This window comes from Taeniopygia guttata, chromosome 2, assembly GCF_048771995.1.
Source record: "Taeniopygia guttata chromosome 2, bTaeGut7.mat, whole genome shotgun sequence".
NCBI lineage: Eukaryota > Metazoa > Chordata > Aves > Passeriformes > Estrildidae > Taeniopygia > Taeniopygia guttata.
This window is the reverse complement of record NC_133026.1, coordinates 112,340,798-112,360,888: the sequence shown is the minus strand read 5'-3', so window position 1 is coordinate 112,360,888 and position 20,091 is coordinate 112,340,798. Positions and strand designations below refer to the sequence as shown.

The 20,091-nt window shown below is 34.0% G+C and overlaps 1 protein-coding gene across 3 annotated transcripts in view; it reads left to right on the top strand.

Annotated features, from left to right (window-relative positions):
- Positions 1 to 19,076, top strand: part of RB1CC1 (RB1 inducible coiled-coil 1) — a 64,976-nt gene extending 45,900 nt beyond the window's left edge. For 2 of the 3 annotated variants that reach the window (XM_012572039.5, XM_041713903.2), the window contains 10 exons: positions 486 to 2,401; positions 6,064 to 6,223; positions 8,403 to 8,511; positions 8,632 to 8,872; positions 10,436 to 10,487; positions 11,539 to 11,586; positions 14,573 to 14,631; positions 16,391 to 16,527; positions 18,048 to 18,118; positions 18,474 to 19,076. In XM_012572039.5, coding sequence (XP_012427493.5) covers positions 486 to 2,401; positions 6,064 to 6,223; positions 8,403 to 8,511; positions 8,632 to 8,872; positions 10,436 to 10,487; positions 11,539 to 11,586; positions 14,573 to 14,631; positions 16,391 to 16,527; positions 18,048 to 18,118; positions 18,474 to 18,551 — 2,871 coding nt within the window. In that variant the 3' untranslated portion in view covers positions 18,552 to 19,076. The remainder of the gene's footprint in view (positions 1 to 485; positions 2,402 to 6,063; positions 6,224 to 8,402; positions 8,512 to 8,631; positions 8,873 to 10,435; positions 10,488 to 11,538; positions 11,587 to 14,572; positions 14,632 to 16,390; positions 16,528 to 18,047; positions 18,119 to 18,473) is intronic. The other variant, XM_030266200.4, reaches the window with a different exon arrangement.
- The last annotated feature ends 1,015 nt before the right edge of the window (positions 19,077 to 20,091 follow it).

Sequence of the window (20,091 nt, the reverse complement as noted above, 5' to 3'; positions counted from 1 at the left end):
TTTATATTTTTGTCTTAAGAATCTATAGATGTATCCTTGGCATTAGGGCTTCCATATTCCCTGTTGTATGTGATAGTTAATAGCATAAGGTACTAAAGGAGTATTTAATAACAGTATTGGCAATAATTGAATAAAAATATTTCAGTAACAAAATTATAGGGAAAACTGAAATAAGTAGGCTGTAAGGAACCAAAGCCTATTTCTGAGTGGTAAGATACAGTTGGGTGTGCTTAAACGTAGGATTTTCAGCTTGCTGAACATTTAGTATTTGTGTGTTTACAAATGATGCTTTTCTGAAACTTAATGGATGATCTCCTTGATTTTCTACAATTTTTGCTTAAGTTTCAGTAATACGTATTATGTATTGTTGCAATAAATAAGGCTGATATTTTAAAGTTCTTGTTTTGCCTGGTGGTTTTGAATTAATTTTTAATCAACAGTTCTGCTTATCACTTTGTGTTCATTTCTTGTTTTATAACTTGTAGGCCTCAAATAGTCAAGCATCGCCACAATCTGCTACCACACCAAGGATGGAAAGTACTACAGGAACTGCAATTGCTACCTCTTCGAGAACTCCTCCATCACTCAGTCTTCAGGGTCCCCTTTGTCCTCCTGTGTGTCCCCCAGCTCCGTTAGAAGAATTGTCCCCAGACAGCATTGATGCTCACACGTTCGATTTTGAAACTATTGCCCATCCGAACTTGGAGCAAGCTCTTAAGCAAGGATCATTAGACTTAGATTCATTGGCAGAGAGTCCAGAATCTGACTTTATGTCAGCAGTAAATGAATTTGTAATAGAAGAAAATCCAGTGTCTCCTAATGTAATAAGTGACCCACAAAGCCCGGAAATGATGGTGGAATCTCTTTATTCTTCAGTTATCAATGCAATAGACAGTAGGCGTATGCAAGATACAAGTTCTTGTGTAAAGGATGTTTCAGCAGAAAACGCTTCTCTCAGTGTTTGTGTGGAGAAGTGTAGGGTTATTGCTCAAGACTCAAAGGTACATTTAAGAGGTATAAAAGAAGATCTTTGCCATTTCAGAACACTTGTACAAAGAGAACAGTGTGACTTTTCTAATTCTTTAAAATGTACTTCTTTAGAAATAGTAAATACAATTGAAAAGGTAAAGCTTTCACTTGAAAAAACACTAAATGATAAACATCAAAATGAACTACAGTCTTTGAAAAGTGAGTATGAAACTAAAATTAATAAATTATTGGAGGATGGTGAAGAAAATAAAAAGAAAATCAAAAAGTTAAAAGGTGACCTGTTAGGTCTTGAGGAAGTTCTTCAGAATAAGAATGATGAATTTGCAATAGTAAAGAATGAGAAAGAAGCTGTGGTTTGCCTTCAGAACGAAAAAGACCAGAAATTACTTGAATTGGAATGCCAAATGGAGACACAAAATTCTGAAATCAAGGAACTGAGGCAGTCACGTGAAATTGTACTTGAGGACTTGAAAAAACTTCACGTTGAAAATAATGAGAAACTACAACTCCTGAGGGCAGAACTTGAGAGTTTAGAGCAAAGCCATTTAAAAGAACTGGAAAGCAACCTACAAGCCAGGCATTTACAGGAATTTGAGAAGGTCCTAGCTGAGCACAAGGACTGTTTGGATAAGTTAAAAAAAGAGAACGAGCATAGACTTGAACAAATGCAGGAATCCCATGAGGTAGTTATGCAAGAGAAACAGCAACAAGTAGAAGAGTTACAACTCAAGGTTTCAGATCTGTCTGATTTGAGGTGCAAACTAGAAGTTGAACTTGCCCTTAAAGAGGCAGAAACTGATGAAATGAAGCTTCTTTTGGAAGAAAGCAGAAACCAGCAACAAGAGACCTTAAGATGTCAGATTGACAAGGAAACTGAAAGCTTAAGAAATGAGATAGATAAATTAAACAATAAAATACAAATCAGCAGTGATGAATATCAAGTGGGTTTATCAGAACTAAGGACTCTGATGACAATTGAGAAAGATCAGTGTATTTCTGAGCTAGTAAATAGATATGAAGAAGAATCAAATTTGCTTAGAACTGAATTAAATAAAGTAACGCTTCTTCATCAAAAAACTGCTGAGGCAGAAAAAAGACTTTCTGACCAAATAACAGAACTGCAAAGTAAGTTGGAGTTGGAAATGACTGCCCTAGAGAAGGAAAAAACAGAAAAATTGTCTCTCTGTGAGCAGCAGGAAAAATATGAAGCTATTATCCATAAGCTAAAGGAAGAGAAAGAACTGTTAATATCTAACCAAGAACAAGACAGGCAGTTGCTCATTCAGAAGCTCAATTGTGAAAAAGAGGATGCAGTCCAAACTGCTTGTAAAGAGTTGGAATTACAGAGGGAAGCTGCTGAAAAAGGGCTTTTGGAAAAAATACTGCAACTTGAGATGCAAGTAAATAGGAGGTACTGTAAGAATTAAATTACTGTGTTTTCCTAGTATTTTAATCAATATGGTATATTCATTATACACTTTGCAGTAACTAAAATTGTTGTAATAGAGTTTATCTGTATTGGTTTCTATATTCAGATTTTAAATTGTTTCCATTTGATAGGTAGTGGTGTTCCCATATCTGTAGTTAATCTCAAGGATTGTAAAACATGTTATACTGGATTATTTCAAGACATCAGTGAAGGTTTTATATTTCAGTCATGTTAGAGGAGTGTTTCAACAGTAGCAGGTTACTTGAAATTCTGACTTTGATGGTCTCAGCCCGTCTCTCTTTCCCCATCCTTGCTCTGCTAGCATTGTGGGGCCATGCGGTGGCTGGCTTTTAGGTAGCTTGATAACTTTCTTTACTGGCTAACTGTACACCAGGTTGGTGATAATGGTGTCATGAAAACTTGTGTGGGAATTTATACAGGATTGACTGAGAGCTGTCCCATGGCCACATGGACTTTCAATGACTTTTGCTACCCCACTTAACTATTTCAGGGTCTTCAATTTAAGCTTTATAATGAAACAAAAGGGTGCAACATATTCTTAAACAACATCCGAACATCACAATTTTTCTTTGTTAATTTCTGCAGAGATTTTAGATTTTAAAAACAAATTTTTCCCTAGCCTAGAATGCATAGAATTATTCTTTCAATTTTATCTTGCGTACTTATGAGTTGGTAATGCCTGCCAGCAGCCCAGATTACGTTGTTCTAAAACTTTTCCATGTGACTAAGGCTTAGCAACAATGGGTTTTTTAAATGCTAGCATTTATCATTTATGTTCTTGTGGTGTGAATCAATGCAACAGATCTTGTAAAATATCTTCATAGAGGAATTTTTTCCCAGATATTAGGCTATACCAAGTATGTGAAATGGGAAAAAGATCAATAAAATAGACAGAACTGACATTAAAGCAAGAATGCTGCAAAAAATGAGTACAGACTTAACTTAGCTTTTAATTTTGAGGATCAATGTAGTGTTAAAAAAAAGGTAGGAGAGGGGAGGTCATGCAGAGTCCAGCAGCATAGTCCAAGGGAAATGGGAATATCTGCTTCACTGGGATTGTCTGCTGCCTCAGGATTTTCACATGCAAGCAAATCCAGCATTATGTGATGTTGTGTTAGTGCCTATGGTTGTCTGCGTAAAAAGAAACACATCAGATGATATTGCTTCTTTGAATTAAGATTGGGATATAATGAAACTCAAGATCAACCTTTCTTAACTGAAGGAAATACTCTCTTAATGAAATATGGTGTGACGAGAAGAAAAAAGTTATGTGTTCTTTTCTGTGTATTAATGCATTGTAGAAATTTGAAGAACTTGACTCAACAGGAAAAAGATGTAGCTGTGTCATCAGACTTAAAATCCACCTACACTTAAATTTGAACTTGGGATCACAGCTGTGTTTGTATTATCCAAACTGGATAAAACAGATAATGTATTTCAAAGAAATATTATCTGCTTCAATCTAAAGAAGTGCTGTTAGTTTGTTACACGTTCTGTCAAGTAATTTAATTTTTAGTGTTACACTGAAATATATTTTGCCTCCTAAGGCTTCTTTTTATGCCTTTATTCTGCTGTTAATTCTTTTTCTCTAAGAATAACGATATACTGTTTTATCTCCAAAGGGCATGTATGTTAAGTAAATGTGTCCCAATATTTCAAAGCCACTTGTTTGATTTTTGAATTCCTAAAACCCCAAGTTTTGTTAGTAAATCAAGTTGATTTGTTATCCTCACTCTTTGTTTAGGAGTTAATTTGTAACAGTAGAAATTTTTATTTGGCATATGACTATATGCTTGTTTTCTGCAAGAATAATGTTACATTAGCCATTCAGAAGGTACAGACAGAGGGATTGTTAAATTTGACCTGAGTATTGGACTGGTGTCAGGAATTTAGGTTTTAAACTTTGATGAAAACTAACAAAAATATTAAGGGGCAACAAAGAAATGTTTGCTATCTATGCATTACCACAGTATAAAAATTAACATGGTTTGGTGTGTCTGAAAATCAAATAATTTTGATTAAGAAAGATAATAAAACTGCAAGGCATTTGTAGTTTCATTTACTCTTTCTGCACTAGTGTAAAACAGTAGAGAAAGCAACAATATCTTTAATGATTTGTTGTTAAACATTTTGAAACATTTTTCTGGTTAGTTAAAATATATATATAAAATACTCTAAAGAATGTTAGAAGTAGAATAGGAATCCCAACTGCTTTGAAGATGGAATTACTGCTTTGATATCTTGCAGTCTTAGTATGTCCAGCCACTTCTCTCAGACCACCATATGAAGTGGAGCTTCATAGAGTGCATGTCCTCTCCTTCTCTTAACTAGGCTTCATTTAGAAATAAATTGAAATTTAATCAAGCACAAAAATGTTTTCTCAGTGGCACAAAAAAGATTTGCCTCAATGTTTCCTGACTTTCTTTGCTTATTTTACTTCTGACTTCTAGAATGTCAGAGGTTGTTTAGCCATTCTGAGAACTTAAATTTGCTTTCAGAGCTCTTATTTAGAGCTTCTTATGGGCTTTTTGAGTGCTAGCTGCTGCATAATAGTTTGTATATTCAGTATATGCCCATGTGGTAGAACAGTAGCAGTACTGTTAAGTACATCCTTTGTCATCTTAGAGCAGTGCAGGCTTTTGGTATCTTGAAAACAAAGTTAGGCATTGTCACTGTTGCTGTAGTTTACAAGACCTTTTCAGATTAAATATTTAAACCTAGTGCCTGATAGAGTGATGAGGAGTAAAAACCAGTACTGTGCTAGCATCCTCTGCAGAACAGCAATATCCTTTACTTGGCTGTCATTTGCAAACAGTATCCAGGCAATCCATCTGAGGGGCAGATAATTCCTGCTTTGGTTTAATTCCACTAAGACCTTTGGGTTTAAATATGATTAATTTTAATATCAATATGGTTTAAATTCTGGTACAAATTAATAATAGAAATTTAAAATAATACAATTTTTCACAATTGTTGCCCATCAAAGGAATTTCTCTATTCTAAAGTTCTTCAGGGGCGTTCTTGGTAAATCAAGCCAAAACACAGAAGAGTGTAGTTAGTTTTTGCTTCAGTGGTGAAAAATATTTGGCCTATGTAACATTGTTGCAAAGCTATTTAAGGTCATTATCCTGCCTTTGTGACTGTTGATGGTTTCCTTCCTTTGCGAAGATTACTGGTGTCTTCCAGCTTCTGCAGTCCAGAGTTTTGAATTTTACATCTGGATTCCCTAGCATCAGATTTGCTGCTGAATTGTTTTCCTCATGTGATATTTCTGAAGGCTTTGCATTTTGACATAAGTATCTTTGTGAAGTTGATAGTTGCTTCTTTTTACCACTTTCGGCACTTTTCTATTACATTAGTGAAAGTATAAACAAAAGTCCTCCCTCACAACAAAACTTCAAAGTTAGAGCCAACATGCTACTCTAAAAACACAGAATGCCCAAGAGCAAGAATTGGTGAGATGCTTATGATTAAAAAGTAGAATTGAAGTTAGTAATGGCTTAATTGTAATTAGTATTTATTAAATATTTTAGAAATAATGTTTCAAAATGAACATCTGACATTGGTGTGTTGTGGGGCTTGGTATATACTTCACATTTAAAGTCTAAACATTTTCTTTTAAGTCCTCCTGCTGAATCATCTGCTGAATCAAACTTAGTTGCTGAACTTCAGGAGAAGCTTCAGGAAGAAAAAATGAAGTTTTTAGAGCAACTTGAAGAACAAGAGAAAAGAAAGAACGAAGAAATGCAGAACATCAGAACATCGCTCACTGCAGAGCAGCAGGTAAAGCAGATTTTCTAAAAATTATTTTTGCTTCCATGACAATAGTGGTCTTTTACTTCTTTGAAGTTAGAGTATGGTTTTCTCTGTAACACTTACACGTTCTAAACCGTTGTTTGTCTGAAGCCAGGATATGATGTGTTAGTGTAATCAAACATTTGAGTATTAAAAAACAAAACAAGCCAAAGAAACAAAAAAACTCCACTGAAAATAAAAAAGACCAAAAGGCAAAACCAATTACCAAAGAACTGGCAATCCAGATTCAGTTTTTGTGCCTTTTTTTTGTTTAAGTGCTTGGAATTTATATTCATTCATCTCTTTAACTGCAGAAAGATACCAGGTATTTTAGAATTTTTGGGCAACGCTAAATTAATTATTTGAAATACTAATTGATCTGGAATGCTGCTTACTGGCTTTTAAAGTTTATTACCATGGACAGATGGTGTTTTGATGTTCAAAGCATAAATATATTGTATTTTGAGGTTCAAACAATATATGTTGCATTTTGCGTAATAAACTTAAAGCCACTATGTACTCCTTACCTTGATGAAAAATCATGTTGCACTGGATTATTATTTTACATCTGTATCCACACATCTTTTCCTTTCTAAACATCTTGAGCCTGTTAGTTTCTGTAGATGAGTCTCAAGTTCTTAAATTAAATCTCTGTTAGTAACAGCTATTATCTGCAGCTTTGTTGCATTTAAACACCAACAAGGATTTTCTGTTTTAAGCACTTCTCCTTACTTACACTATGGTAGGATCAAATAAGGACAAAGAGACAAGGGTGGTGATCAGCCAGCTTGGTTGAATGAATGCTATGAATCACTTGATGCAGGGAGTAGGGAGTACAAAATTGCAGGTAGTTGAAAAGAAAGGAGTATTACTGCAATTGGGCTGCAAGCATTAATACTGAAGTTAGCCTTACATAGTTAATCTAATAGGAATTTTTTTTTCCTAGGTTGATAGCCATTAGATTTATTTTTCTAATATTCTATAGTATTCAATTTTCCTCATTATCTAATAGTATTCTTCATTTCTGCAGCAGAGCATGGAAGGGAGGGTTCTGAGGCATTAACATCAAATTCCAGGAAAAGCTGGAACTTTTTTAAAAAAACAACAAACAAGAACAACTTGCCACCCCCCAAAAAAAGACCCCAACCAAAGCAAACAAACCCAAACCCAGAAAAAGGAGTGTATCAGTCAGTGCTCTGAGTTTACTTCACTGGCTCTGCTGATTACTGAATATTTTGTGTATTTAGCTGTGCTTTTGTCTTTTTTGGGTTTTGTTTTTTTTTTGCTCTGTGAAGTTTCCTTAAAAGTGTCACTTGTGCTTGTGGTGGGAAAGCTGTTACGCATACATATAACAAAGGCTGCTGTGCCCTATATAAGGTGTGTAGCCCACCAAATAGTTTGCATTTTAAGACTGAGAGTTGATAGGCATATATCAAGACAGTCTTCAAATTCACAGAAGAATTCAAATTAATTTTAATAGATGGTTGTTGGTAGGTTTTGTCTGTCTCTTCAGCAGCATCCTAAGAGTAGAAGGGCACAATGGTCAGTAGAAGGATTGAAGTGGAAAGATTTATCAGACTGGTATTGAAGGCTATGCTGGCCTCTTTTTATGTTCACCTATGCAAGCTATTAACCAGAATTCCTGTATATCTTTTGCACTAATTAATTGTTCACTGAAGAATTAATGTATGACTTGAAATGCATTTTTAATTAAGTTTATAGTGTATTGATAATGGTATTTTACTTTTTCATTGTATGCAACATAGCTGGATGCAGTTCATCTTTATCTTAATAATTTGAACCCTACAAATAACTGTTTTAAATATAGAATGTTCAACATTGCACTAACTGGAATATAAAGTTTTAATTTTAAAGAAAAATCAACAATTTTTTTTTAATAATTTCTTTATTATTTTACTACTTGTATATATCAGGCTTGAGAGAAAGAGAGGGTTAAAAAGAAAATTAATTACAAAAGTATTTTAAAGACAAACATGAAAAATAAAATGTACTGGCATTTTATCTCTTCACCAAAGCAATAAGTAAAAATGTTTTAATTTCTTATTTAATATATTGTAGAAAACTGAAATGCTGTCTTTTGTACTATTTTGCAGTACATTTTTACAGTACATTCCTTGTTTCAGTAATACTTCGTTTCTGTTTTCAGACCAACTTCAACACTGTTCTGGCAAGAGAGAAAATGAAAAAAGAAAACATAATTAATGATCTTAGTGACAAATTAAAAGTGCTTACGCAACAGCAAGAAAAAGATAAGGGTAAGCAAAGTTCTGACTAAGTATTCATCTTTTCTAAGAGGACTGCTCCACTCTTTGCAGATTGGTTTTGATCCCTAGTGCTGCTGTAATTAAAAGAAATTCCATTTATTTGTGTCATAGATTTGATTGAAACACTTTCTGAAGATAGAGCTCGCTTACTTGATGAGAAGAAGAAACTTGAAGAAGAAGTTAATAAACTGAGAAGTAGTAATTATTCTCCATCAACCTACTTGGCAGCAGCATCAGAAGTTTGTGGAGCCTGTGCAGCTGATGTGCCCACAGACACAGACAGATTGGTTGCTGACTTTGGGGCTGAGGGGAGAATGGATTCCATGATGGAAACCAGTATGATGGCTGTGCAGTAAGTATGGGGCCTTAGAGTAGAAATACACAAAGCATGCTCTTGTTCTGGAGATGTGTGCTCTTGGGCAGTGTCAAGTACAGACGAGCATGTTTAATTCTCCTCCTGCCTTTCCTCTTCCTGAAAATATTTTTCTAAACACATATGTGCATGCAATTTGGTGTCACAATCATTAGGAATGTGTGGGTTTGATGACTTTGAAGTATGCAGCTTCAAGGTGAAACTTGGCCCCACAATAATGATGTAAAAGAATATACCTAAGTATACAAAACTTAAGTCAAACAGAAGGAAAACTGTAATGCTGAATGAATTGGGAGGCTGCATGTTACTGACACGTCTTTTGAGCAGTGTCTCACTTTCGTGCCACTTGCGTTTTAAAGAACCCCAGGCTTCTCCTTCATACCTTTCACAGAAGTGGGAAATCTGACTGGGAACCACACATGAGGAGCCAGATTTTTATCAGAGGAGTAAGAGCAAAATTGTTACATGTACTTATATTGACTTTAGTCAGCGTGCATCACAGCTGGTGCTGCCTAACCCAGAATCACATACCCAGAGCACTAAACAGCTTTGTAGAAGTGAAGATGAAAACAGGGTATCCTTGCCAAACTAAACTTGCACTGATAATAAAACAAGGAAGTACCCCATCTTTAAAAAAAGAGCTGTTTCTTATAGTAATCATTCTAGTCCTGCGCTCTTGAAACAGATGTACAAAAAAATTAAGGCGAGCTTGTGAACTCAATGATTAGACAAAACTTTCACAGGTTTCTGTTGACTGTTTCCTATTACATGAGAGCTAAACGGCCTTTTAACTGAAATGAAGTAATGATTAGGATGGTTTAATTATAATCTGTTAGCTTCTCTGATTATTTTGATAGGATTTATAGAATGTTTCATCCCAAAACTTGTCCGTTTTCTCAACCATATCAGTTTGGACTTGAAAGTACATTGTTTCTTGTCTATTTTACCTGCTTTTAAAGTAAATTGTAACTGTTTTAGGAATTACTGTTATGTTCTTAATTACTCAGGATATTAGCATTTATTTTATCATGCCCCAGTACTCAGTTTATCCCACAGATAAGCAGCAACAATTAGCAAGTTCACATTAGTGTCTCTACCAGAGAGTACCAGGGCACTTCAGACTACTCCTCAGTAGCCTTTGAGCTAGACTAGGAAAATGAGACTTAATAGAGCTGAATTGCAATATCAGGAGTTAACTGTCAAAGCATGTGGGGCTGTGTCTTTCATCCTGGTGTCTTGAAAACAATGCAAAATACCAAGAAATGCCCCAATGTAGCTTAATAAACTAATCAACGGCTGAAAATTCACTGGCTTGTTGCAGCAGAGAACCCCCTTGGTTTAAAGAAAAGGAAAAAAAATCCAAAACAACAGCCAGAAATATTGATGCTGATTCCTAATGAGTCTTTCTGGGCTGTTGCCTCTGTGCCAACAAATATATTATACTCTTCACTGAGTGAAGATAGCAGGTGAGTGTGGGAAAGACAATTTTTGATTATTAAAAAAATGATAGTTTTTAACCTATCCATTTTCTTTCTCTTTTAGTGAAAATGTTCATATGTCTGAAGAAAAGCAGAGGATAATGTTGCTAGAAAGAGTGAGTAGATTGTTTGTTTGTGAGGTTAAGTGTTATGACTAAGTACTTAAATACTTAAAAATATGTACATATTAAGTTGTGCTGTGGTCATTTATATACTCTGACAAAATATAGTGTCTGCAGGGATTATAAATATGATTTCAGGGAATCTTTTTTCATTGTACTTTTGGATCACTGTAATTCACTGTAGTAATTCTGGATAACTATTAAAACATTACTCTTGGCCTATCCTTGTTTATGTGGGCTTTGGTATGACTGACTGATCTGTCACTCTTCTTTGGAGTGGCAGTTCATTTATACAGAGAATTTCCATAGAACAAAAAAGTTACAATTTCTTTTTCTAATTAAGAAATACAAACAGCTGGACAGGATTTAAGATTGATTTACCAGTTTCTCATAAAAATGGGTAATTTCTCCTCATAGACTATATTCTTGGTGAAATGTGAGATTAAACTGTAGTAGTTACACTGGAGTACTACAGATTCCAGTAACTTTTAACTGTCAAGTCATGTCTAACTTCATCTCAGTTGTCTTTTTGAAGTTGACTTTTTTTTTTAAAAAAAAAAAGAGTCATTAGCTTCCAGCTTTCTAGGATGCTTGGACTAAAATCTGGGACCAAATATAGCACAGGAATGCTTTCTCTTAATGGATTATGACTCTGTATGAAGCAACAACCTGGGTGTTTCTGACTATGAGCACATACATGCTTTTTTCTGCCATTTGATTACAAAGGATTTGTCATGGGTGGAAACTATAGCATAGTAATATATTACGTTTCTTTTGCTGTTCTATCATTGACATGTTTTTCTAACTGAAACAGAAGTAAAACTATGCAGGTAAAATGTTAGCATGGGGATTTATAGCAATCGGATAATTCCTAGACTTCAAGGGGTTTTTTGCACGTCTTTGTTCAAAAGATGTTTTGATAATTGTTTTAGAGCTGTAGTATTGTACGAGTAGTTGGGCTTTAGTCATAACAGAATTAAAAAAAAAAATGTTTGTACTGTATAAGGTATAATATCCAGGTAATCAGACTAAGATTTTCTTTTAGACTTTGCAGTTGAAAGAAGAGGAAAATAAGAGATTAAATCAAAGATTGGTAAGTATTTGTGCAATCCATTTTTTAAGCCTCATGCAAAAATAAGAAAAGCTTAAAAATGTTAAGTTTCTTAAAGTCTAAGAATGTTTTTCTATTAATTTGAAATATATTTTAAGTGTTGAGGCATGTGGTGAGATACATGAGGTACATGAGCTTAGTCTCCAGAGGTACATGAGCTTAGTCTTTTCATGGAAAAAGATTCACAGGACTGGAGAGTGACTTCTTCCCAGAGGATGCAGACCATCCAGAGTTGGGATAATGGGGTGTTAATTTCCAGGGCACCATAACTCAGTTTTCAGCAGCAGTAGATTGAAGACCAATTTACAAGAATATAAATATTTATAGTATTAAAGTGCAATTATGCCTGCACTTTAAGCATGATTGGGAGAATTAATGATAACTTACAGATTGTTTTGGGAAAACTGCACCTGCCACCTTTGTAAGGTGTGAAACTGTAATTCTGCCTAGTAGCTGGAAAGGCAGGCAGCCACCATATGAAATGCTACAGTAAATGCCTGTGGAAGGAAAAATAATTTAGTAACAGAGTGCCCTTGATTCCTGTAGTATAAATTGTTCTCCTTTTATTTATTCCCCATTTATCTGTGCTAGCAGGTCTCGATATTAAGTCTTAAAAAATTCCTGTGTATATAGGTAACAGACGCATCCTTTGGTTGGACTGGCCATGGAGATCACACTTTCTTTAAGTGACAGGTGATACCTAAAAGTTTGGTAGGAACTGATACCTCTGTGTAGTGGGAAGTTAGACTTCATACCAGGTGTAAGAAAGGATTGCAAGACATCTAAAAGTAAAACTTTAAAAGGATTATATTAAATTCAGAATGTCAGTAAAGTACACATAATTTATTTAAGTGTGGTTTTTACAATAAATCTCAAAATACACCCAGACAGTTTTCTAAACATCTCTATATATAATTTCCTGAATTAAACTCCTGATCTCATGTCATGTTGAAGTAAAATAAAATGGAAGAAGCACTGTGTATGAGACAAACAGAAGATTATTCTTGTTATGATTGATATGAAGCCATGTAGAAGAAATTGGTGGTTCATTGGTCTCTAAAGCAATTCAAATTTGATTTCTAAATGGAACTTCATATCTTTTCAATTCCTTACTTATAAAATGAGTTTTTACATAGATAAGTTTATTATTTGTCTCTTCATCCTTCTTTGCCTATTCCCCTCCTTGTAAATGCACTTCTAAAATTGAGATATGTATCAACACTTCAATACCAGTATTTATTTCTATTGAGTTACTTCAGATAAGGAGCTTAGAAAGCATTCTGTGTGAAAAAGAAAATCTTCATAGGTCATTGGCTTTTGCAGAAGAACTTGTGGGTTACTTCTATAAGGAACAAAAAGGAGCTCCTTTTAATACTTAGAATGTTATTACAGGATTTTTGTTACAGTAAATTAGTTTCTGAGAAAGGGAACAAATTTTTCTATATAAAGGCTATTACAATTTTATTCATAAAACATTCCTTACTAGATTTTAATGTAATTATTCTCAACATTCTAACCTGTTCTGTTGTTCTTGAAGTTAGAAGTTAAAGGAAAAATACAGAAATCAAGCTATTTTGTGTTTTCATTTAACACTTACTCAGTTTGAAAAAATAGCAAGAAAATATATGGTCTGTTTATCTGAAGAGAACTCGCAAACACTTTCATGTACAGTCTAAGCAAATTTAACAAATTTCGTGCTAGCTGCAACTTTTTCAAGAAAGAAAGGTAGCCTCTAAAAATTTTTTAAAATAATAAAACATAAAAATTAAAATCTGAAGTTGGATCCTGTAAAGAAAACCGCTGAAGGTGTCATCAGAATTGTAGAGCATTCTGTGATTTACTGCATTCAATTTGGACCCATTCTTTGAAGAAATGAAGAAAATGAGCTGTGAATAGGCTTCAGGCTCTGAGGAAGGCAGGGCAAGATTGACAATAGGAAGGAAATTCACTGTAGGGATCAATATTTGAGTTACAGCTGAAAAATCTCATACTAAACTCTAAGTGGGGGCAATCTAGATTTGAATAGCATGCATAAATGGTCTAGGAAGTAGGAATGGATGGAAAAACTGCAAGACATCTAGTCAGAGTTTCTGTGGAGCAATTACGAATTGTGTTTTGTAAGGAGGTTACCAGAGGGTAATGGAACTGATATAATTATATCTAAACAGCTTCCCCAGTTAGTTGCCTGCACATGGGGTGGTATTCCTTTGGAGATAGAAGTGGCATTAATTGCCCATTGTCAATTCTTGTTATCACAGTTCTTGTAGAAACTTTGTGTGCACTTAAGGTCTAGTTTGTCCTATTGAAGTTGGTCCATATGCCAGTATTTTATTAATTGAAACAGAATTAAAAACAAATATACATATAGGAGATAATTCTTATGTCCAAAACCTTACAGAATCGAACCTTTGTTTGGTCTTAGTAAATCTGGCTCCAGTTTTGTTCCAGGAAATGCTACCCTGTTGATTACAATAAACTTTAGACTTTGTGACAGTTTGTAGAAAAACTGAGAGACTATGTTGAGCTCAGCATCTAGAATTTAATTGTAATAAACGTGTAGTCTATTGTGTTCTACCATCAGCCTTTTCTAGTGCCAGTGACTTCTTTGTTAGAATGGACAGTTTTATCATAGGTCTTGTGTATGCCCAGAATAAATCTTCACTGGCACTGATATGAAAGCCCTTCCCAGTTTTAAATAATGAGGGAGAATATAGTTATGCAGGAACTTTTACAATCAAAGGTAGTTATTAAAAAAAAGTACAATAATAAAAACCAAAACCAAATCACAAGCAACCAAACCCACTACAGAACAGGATCACAAAATTATGGCGGGTTTTCTGAGTGAATATAAAATCTGCAAGACTAGGCACTGTTTGAAATCAGTGAAAAATAATCTTGCCATATTTTTACCTGCAATGTACATTTCATCATAGCTTGCCAGTACTTTGTAGTTTTTCTTTTTTTATAGATGTCCCAAAGCATGTCATCAGTATCCTCAAGACATTCTGAAAAAATAGCAATTAGAGAGTAAGTACATGTTAATTTTCATATAAACAGATGGATATACTTTAAATAAAATAAGTGTATAGTTAATGTAACAATTTTTCTGTTCTTGTTCTGTGGTGAAAAGATGCATAGATCTCTATAATTTAGCCATCAGCTATTGAACAATCCTAGTTGAGCATAAATCAAATTTTATAAAACCTTTTTATAAACAATGAAATAGCCTTTTTGAGCTCTGTCACTGACTTTCTTGAATTTAGTATTGCATGGCATTTCTAGAATTCTGAGGCTTTTCTTAGATTTCTTTTTTGTTTGTCTGTAATCTTGAAGTCTAAAAAAAGGAAATATATTCATCCTGAATATGCATAGTGATGTATTATATTTCAAAATAAGCCTTATCTTCCTGAAGTCTTCAAAGTTCTTGTCTTACTCTAACAGAATGAAATAAAATGAACTCAAGCATTTCGTTGGGTATTATTAATGTGTTTACAGCTGGATGTAGAATTGTTGCTGGAAAAAGAAGTATTCTTGTAAAAGGTGAAAGCTACAGATAGCTTCTTAATTAATATTAGGCTTATAAATTACTTGAGTAATATAAAAATTCTTTTGAGAAAGAAAACCTGCACAGATTTTTCTGTTAATGTTTTTTGAATTACAAGAGTTTCCGTTTTTGCTGTAACGAGACCAGCAGGTGAAGAATTGTTTTTTTCCCCTCTAGCATCTGAAAATTGTCACAAGTATCCTTTTTGAGGAGGAAAATGGTATGAAAGCAGAATTCATCTGTCCAATAGAGATGTTTTTAAGTCAATATAGCTTATCTTCATAGTAAACTTCATAGTAAATCCAGGCAGAAGAGTTTGGAGTATTATTTATTTAATCCAGAAATTAACTTTAGAGATGATGACCTAAAATTCTCTAGATTTACTCAATTGACTGTCTGTGTATCTGTAGTCTCCTCCTGTGGAGAAGTTTTTCACTTTCTTTGCACTTCCTCCCTCATCCACAGAGGAGTAGTAATATTTATTCTTAGAGCTCCCTCGTGATCTAGTGCTTAATTTGTAGCTATTTTAGACTTCATTAATGGGTAAAGAATTTACTTGCAACACTTTTTACACAGTGGAACAAGAAGTTTGGAGACAGAAGTTGTTATTTGAATTCTGTTGCCAAAACTTCGTATGAGAGCTTGGCTTTTTGTGTTACCTCGGTGTCACAAAGAAGCATAGTTCTAAAACATTTTATGTACAGTCTCCACCGTGTTTCTTTGGCTTTTCATCATTTGATCAAAGATGAACACTTCATCCCTTCTTTGTCTTGTGTGCTTAAAATTTTAAGATTGAAAGCTGCATAAATGTTCTCACTGTATTTTTCTGTGTTCAAATTTACTTCAGTTTGAAACAACAAAATAATGTTTGTAAACACCACTACAGTGATGGTTACCTTAAGTACCGATGAATAAAAATCATAAAAAATTGAAACACTAGCATTTAGTTAGGTATTTCTGGTTATGTTTTAAAGAAAAACTGACAGTTCTTTTGAGAAAAAGAATTTGAGCTGCTGGATGTAGAACATTTCAAAAACGGTTTTTAAAGGTAGCCTGCTTTTCTTGTCTTCAGAAAACAGGAAATGTATATGAGTTGACATAGCATGCGGCAATGTCTGCTGCTCTTCAGCTTAGTCTGTCTCATGCAATACATGGGGGGAAAAGTGTAGTGTAATTAATGTAGTTTTAGGCTTCTGTGCTTTTGTTTTAGTTAAGTTCTGTGATTTTTTTTTCCCCCCCTAGTTTTCAGGTTGGTGATTTGGTACTCATTATCTTGGACGAAAGGCATGACAACTACGTGTTGTTTACTGTTAGTCCGACCTTGTATTTCTTGCACTCAGAGTCCCTTGCTGCACTGGATCTCAAACCAGGTGAGTGTGGTAAGTGTCAGATTTTTTTCTAATTATTATCTCCTCTTAAAACTAACAGTCTTAACTTTCTAACACTAAGTGATTTTTATATGTATGTGATAAATACAAGAAGCAAGCAATAGTTGTCAGCTATTTTTGTAGCTTTTGCTACTTGTTCTGATGCAAAATATTTTTCAAAGCAGAACATTTTTAATTAAAAATTTATACAGATGTTAATATCTTGCAAAACTAGGGGAAAATATCTGTGTCTTCATAGTAAGCTGTGGGGAAAAAAAAAGAGGGAGAATATGCCAATTTAGTACACAGAGTATGTTAACATTCTGATCAGGCTGCTTCAACTACTCAGCATAAATAATAAATAAAAAAATGTCCATAATAGTATATGGGAGTGTGGAAGCAGTATTTTTGCTCATAGTTCTTCAATTCTTCCACCAAATTAAAATGATATTTATTATAAATTTTCAGAGAAGACTTCCTGTATTTCTTTATGTTCAAGTTGATGATGCATTTACTTTTTTTCTCCCTTAAATTTCAAGGCTTTTTGTTGGTGTTTTTTTTGCCAGCTATCTAAACTTAGCTAAATTGAAATCTTTTTTAAATAAGGAAAAATAACACTGCTTTGCACTAAACCATGAGGTCTGCATGAAGTGGAGTAATTGAAATGTCTTTAAACTATCATGTATTTTAGCAAACCCGCCTGTGCTCCCAACTTTGTAAAAAATATCTGAGATTATGCATCAAAGAAAATTTGTATTAATTCTAATTTATCAGTGAAAGTTTCTGTATTATTGCGTGTCACAAGCCCCGAGCAGACTCACTGTAGATTGCAGTTATGATGAAACATGATAGATCTTGAATAATTGTGTAGTCTCCAGAAGACCACTAAGCCCCAAGTTTGCTGGAGGATCTGTGCCATGTGTCATCTGTGAAACCTAAGGAGAAAATGCCTGTCTTACTTCCAGATGTAATATGTCCTGAACTATGGCATTAGCAGTGCATACATAGCTATGTGAAATATGGTAGACTTTTCTTACTGATTTTTTACATATGTAAGGTAAAAAGCTATGTCAGTTTGTACGTTACTGTGAGTACTTAATTCACTGACCTGCTTTCAAATGGACTTGGCTTGCTCTGGTCCTTACCAATTGCTGAATAGAGTTAATCTCAAATCTAAAAAAACTGCAGATAAAACAAACATCAAGACTTACCAACTGCCTGAGGGACACGTTTGTCTCTGTCTCTCTGCTTCAGGAAGCTATGTCTTGATTCTATCCCTGCATCAGGGAAGTAGGGAAAGTGAAGTTCAGAATGGTAGTTGTATATGTGATAAGTTAAAATTGATGTTGGCCTAGTTACTGCAAATTATTGTTCTGAGGGCCACCAAAATTTTGCATTTAAATCTGACCTTGCTTAATGTTTGTTTATTTAAACTGAATTTACAAAAAAAATCTGCAATTAATGAAAATATAGTGTAATGTCCTGGTACCTGTAGCTGCTTATCCAAAATATTAAATACATTTTCTCTTCAGCATCAGGTGCATCTCGGAGACCATGGGTGCTAGGAAAAGTGATGGAAAAGGAGTATTGCCAGGCAAAAAAGGTAAGAAAATAGTAATGAGAAATCATCTGTGATAAATAGAGAAGAAAGTATATTTTAGTATTTTTAACAATTGTGACAGATACTCTCTGCATAAGAATTTAGATGAAAATTGTCCCAAGTTCTGCTATTCCTACCTTTCTTTTGTGTCAGTTTGTGTCAGTGAATAGCAAGAGTAGGGGAACCAGAAGAGTTGAGTGAGCAGTGGGGTTGGGTGTTTGCATCCACACTGTCCAAAGCCCTGCCAGACTCCTAAGGGGGTCTCCTGAATACTGAGTAGTGGGAATAATTTGAGCTTAAAAATACAAAAATCAGTAGAATAATTCCACATTTTAATTGTTTGATTCTTTTTTTGTAGGCACAAAACAGATTTAAAGTTCCTTTGGGTACAAAATTCTACAGAGTGAAAGCAGTACCATGGAACAAGAAAGTATAACACAACAGAGTTTTAGTTCATTCTGTCTCCGTTCTTTTTTGACTTGTCCTTCAGTGCTCGTTCATCGCTCCAAATACCAGGCCATCTTTTTATACTGAGGTCATGTGACAAGATACGTCATTGATGTACTGCTTTTACTTTTTAACAGGTGACATTTTAGAAATTCATCAAAAACTCTGGCCCTAACTGCTTCGATTTTTTTACTCGGATAACTATAAGAGTGTGGACCAAATGAGTTCATTTTCTCTAAGGGCAACCACATGAAACATGGTTTGTTTGCCATGTTAATTGCCTGTTAAATATACATTAGCTTGTATTTAGATGTTACATGTTAGTTACCATTATTACCAGCATATGTCCTTTTGTGAAATCATTATCAAAGTACTTGCACTCTTTAACAGATTCTTTATATGTGTAAAATTCATCAACTATTTAAAGAGGGTGTTCATTGCATGCAGATAATCATATAATTTTTCTTCAACATGTTTGCCTCAGTAGATAAATAAAAATAACTACTGCAGCTTGTTTCATTACATGAAAATGCTCTTTAATGTTAAAAAACCCTTGTAATTTGATAGACTGATTTTGAAAATCAGTCACAGTTAGATCTGCAATCTTCAAAAGCACTTTCGATGGATTGATCACACAGATTCTGAAGGGAAGACACCTGTGCTGTTCATTCAAGGTGAAGCACTTGTTCTTCCTAACAAAACAGAAGTCTTGTATTAATCTATTTAGAAAAATCATATTGATGAAAATGTATTTCATGGTTGAGTTTCAGGAAAAAACTCATTGTACATTAACCATACAAGAGTCATTTAAGTAACAAATTATTGTAATTGTAAAAGACATGTAGAATTTTAAAACAATAAAGATTTGAAACTGTATGTGTTGGAAGTATTTGTGTGCCTTTTAAATACTATCTCTAATATTTATTTCATGTTAATCTGTTGCATCTGCTTTATGAGTTCTCCAGCAGTTTCATTACATAGCAATACCCAAATTTTCTATGAGAGGTAGTAATTTTCAAATGAATTTGGGAATAAAGGAATTACCTTGTAATCATAAAAATTAATTTAAGTAGACAGAAATATTAATTTTGTCATATTAAATGCATAATGACATTTTTTTAGTTGTTATACTGCCTACATTTTTAAAATGTAGTCTTATTTATTTTATTTTTAATAACAGTATAGAAGGGATGTACTATAAATATGTAACCAATGGGGAGTGAAATTATGAGTTCAGCTATGAGCTTATGCCTAGGATTTAATCCATAGAGTTACTCAGCTGTGATTTATCTTAAGGAGTGGAAGAGGAAGAAGTAAAGAAACAACCACATGAAAATCTCAATGCTTCTGCTCATATGTTTCAAATAATATTTCTCTAGACTAACCAGTCCAGTTTAATACCCAGAAACATCTGTATATGCTTTATTTAAAATTTTGTTCCATAAAGATTTTAAGTTCAGATTTTTATGAAATGCATGGGCTTGTAACTGTATCATATCTTTGATTAAATAAATCTAAGACAGTTGATC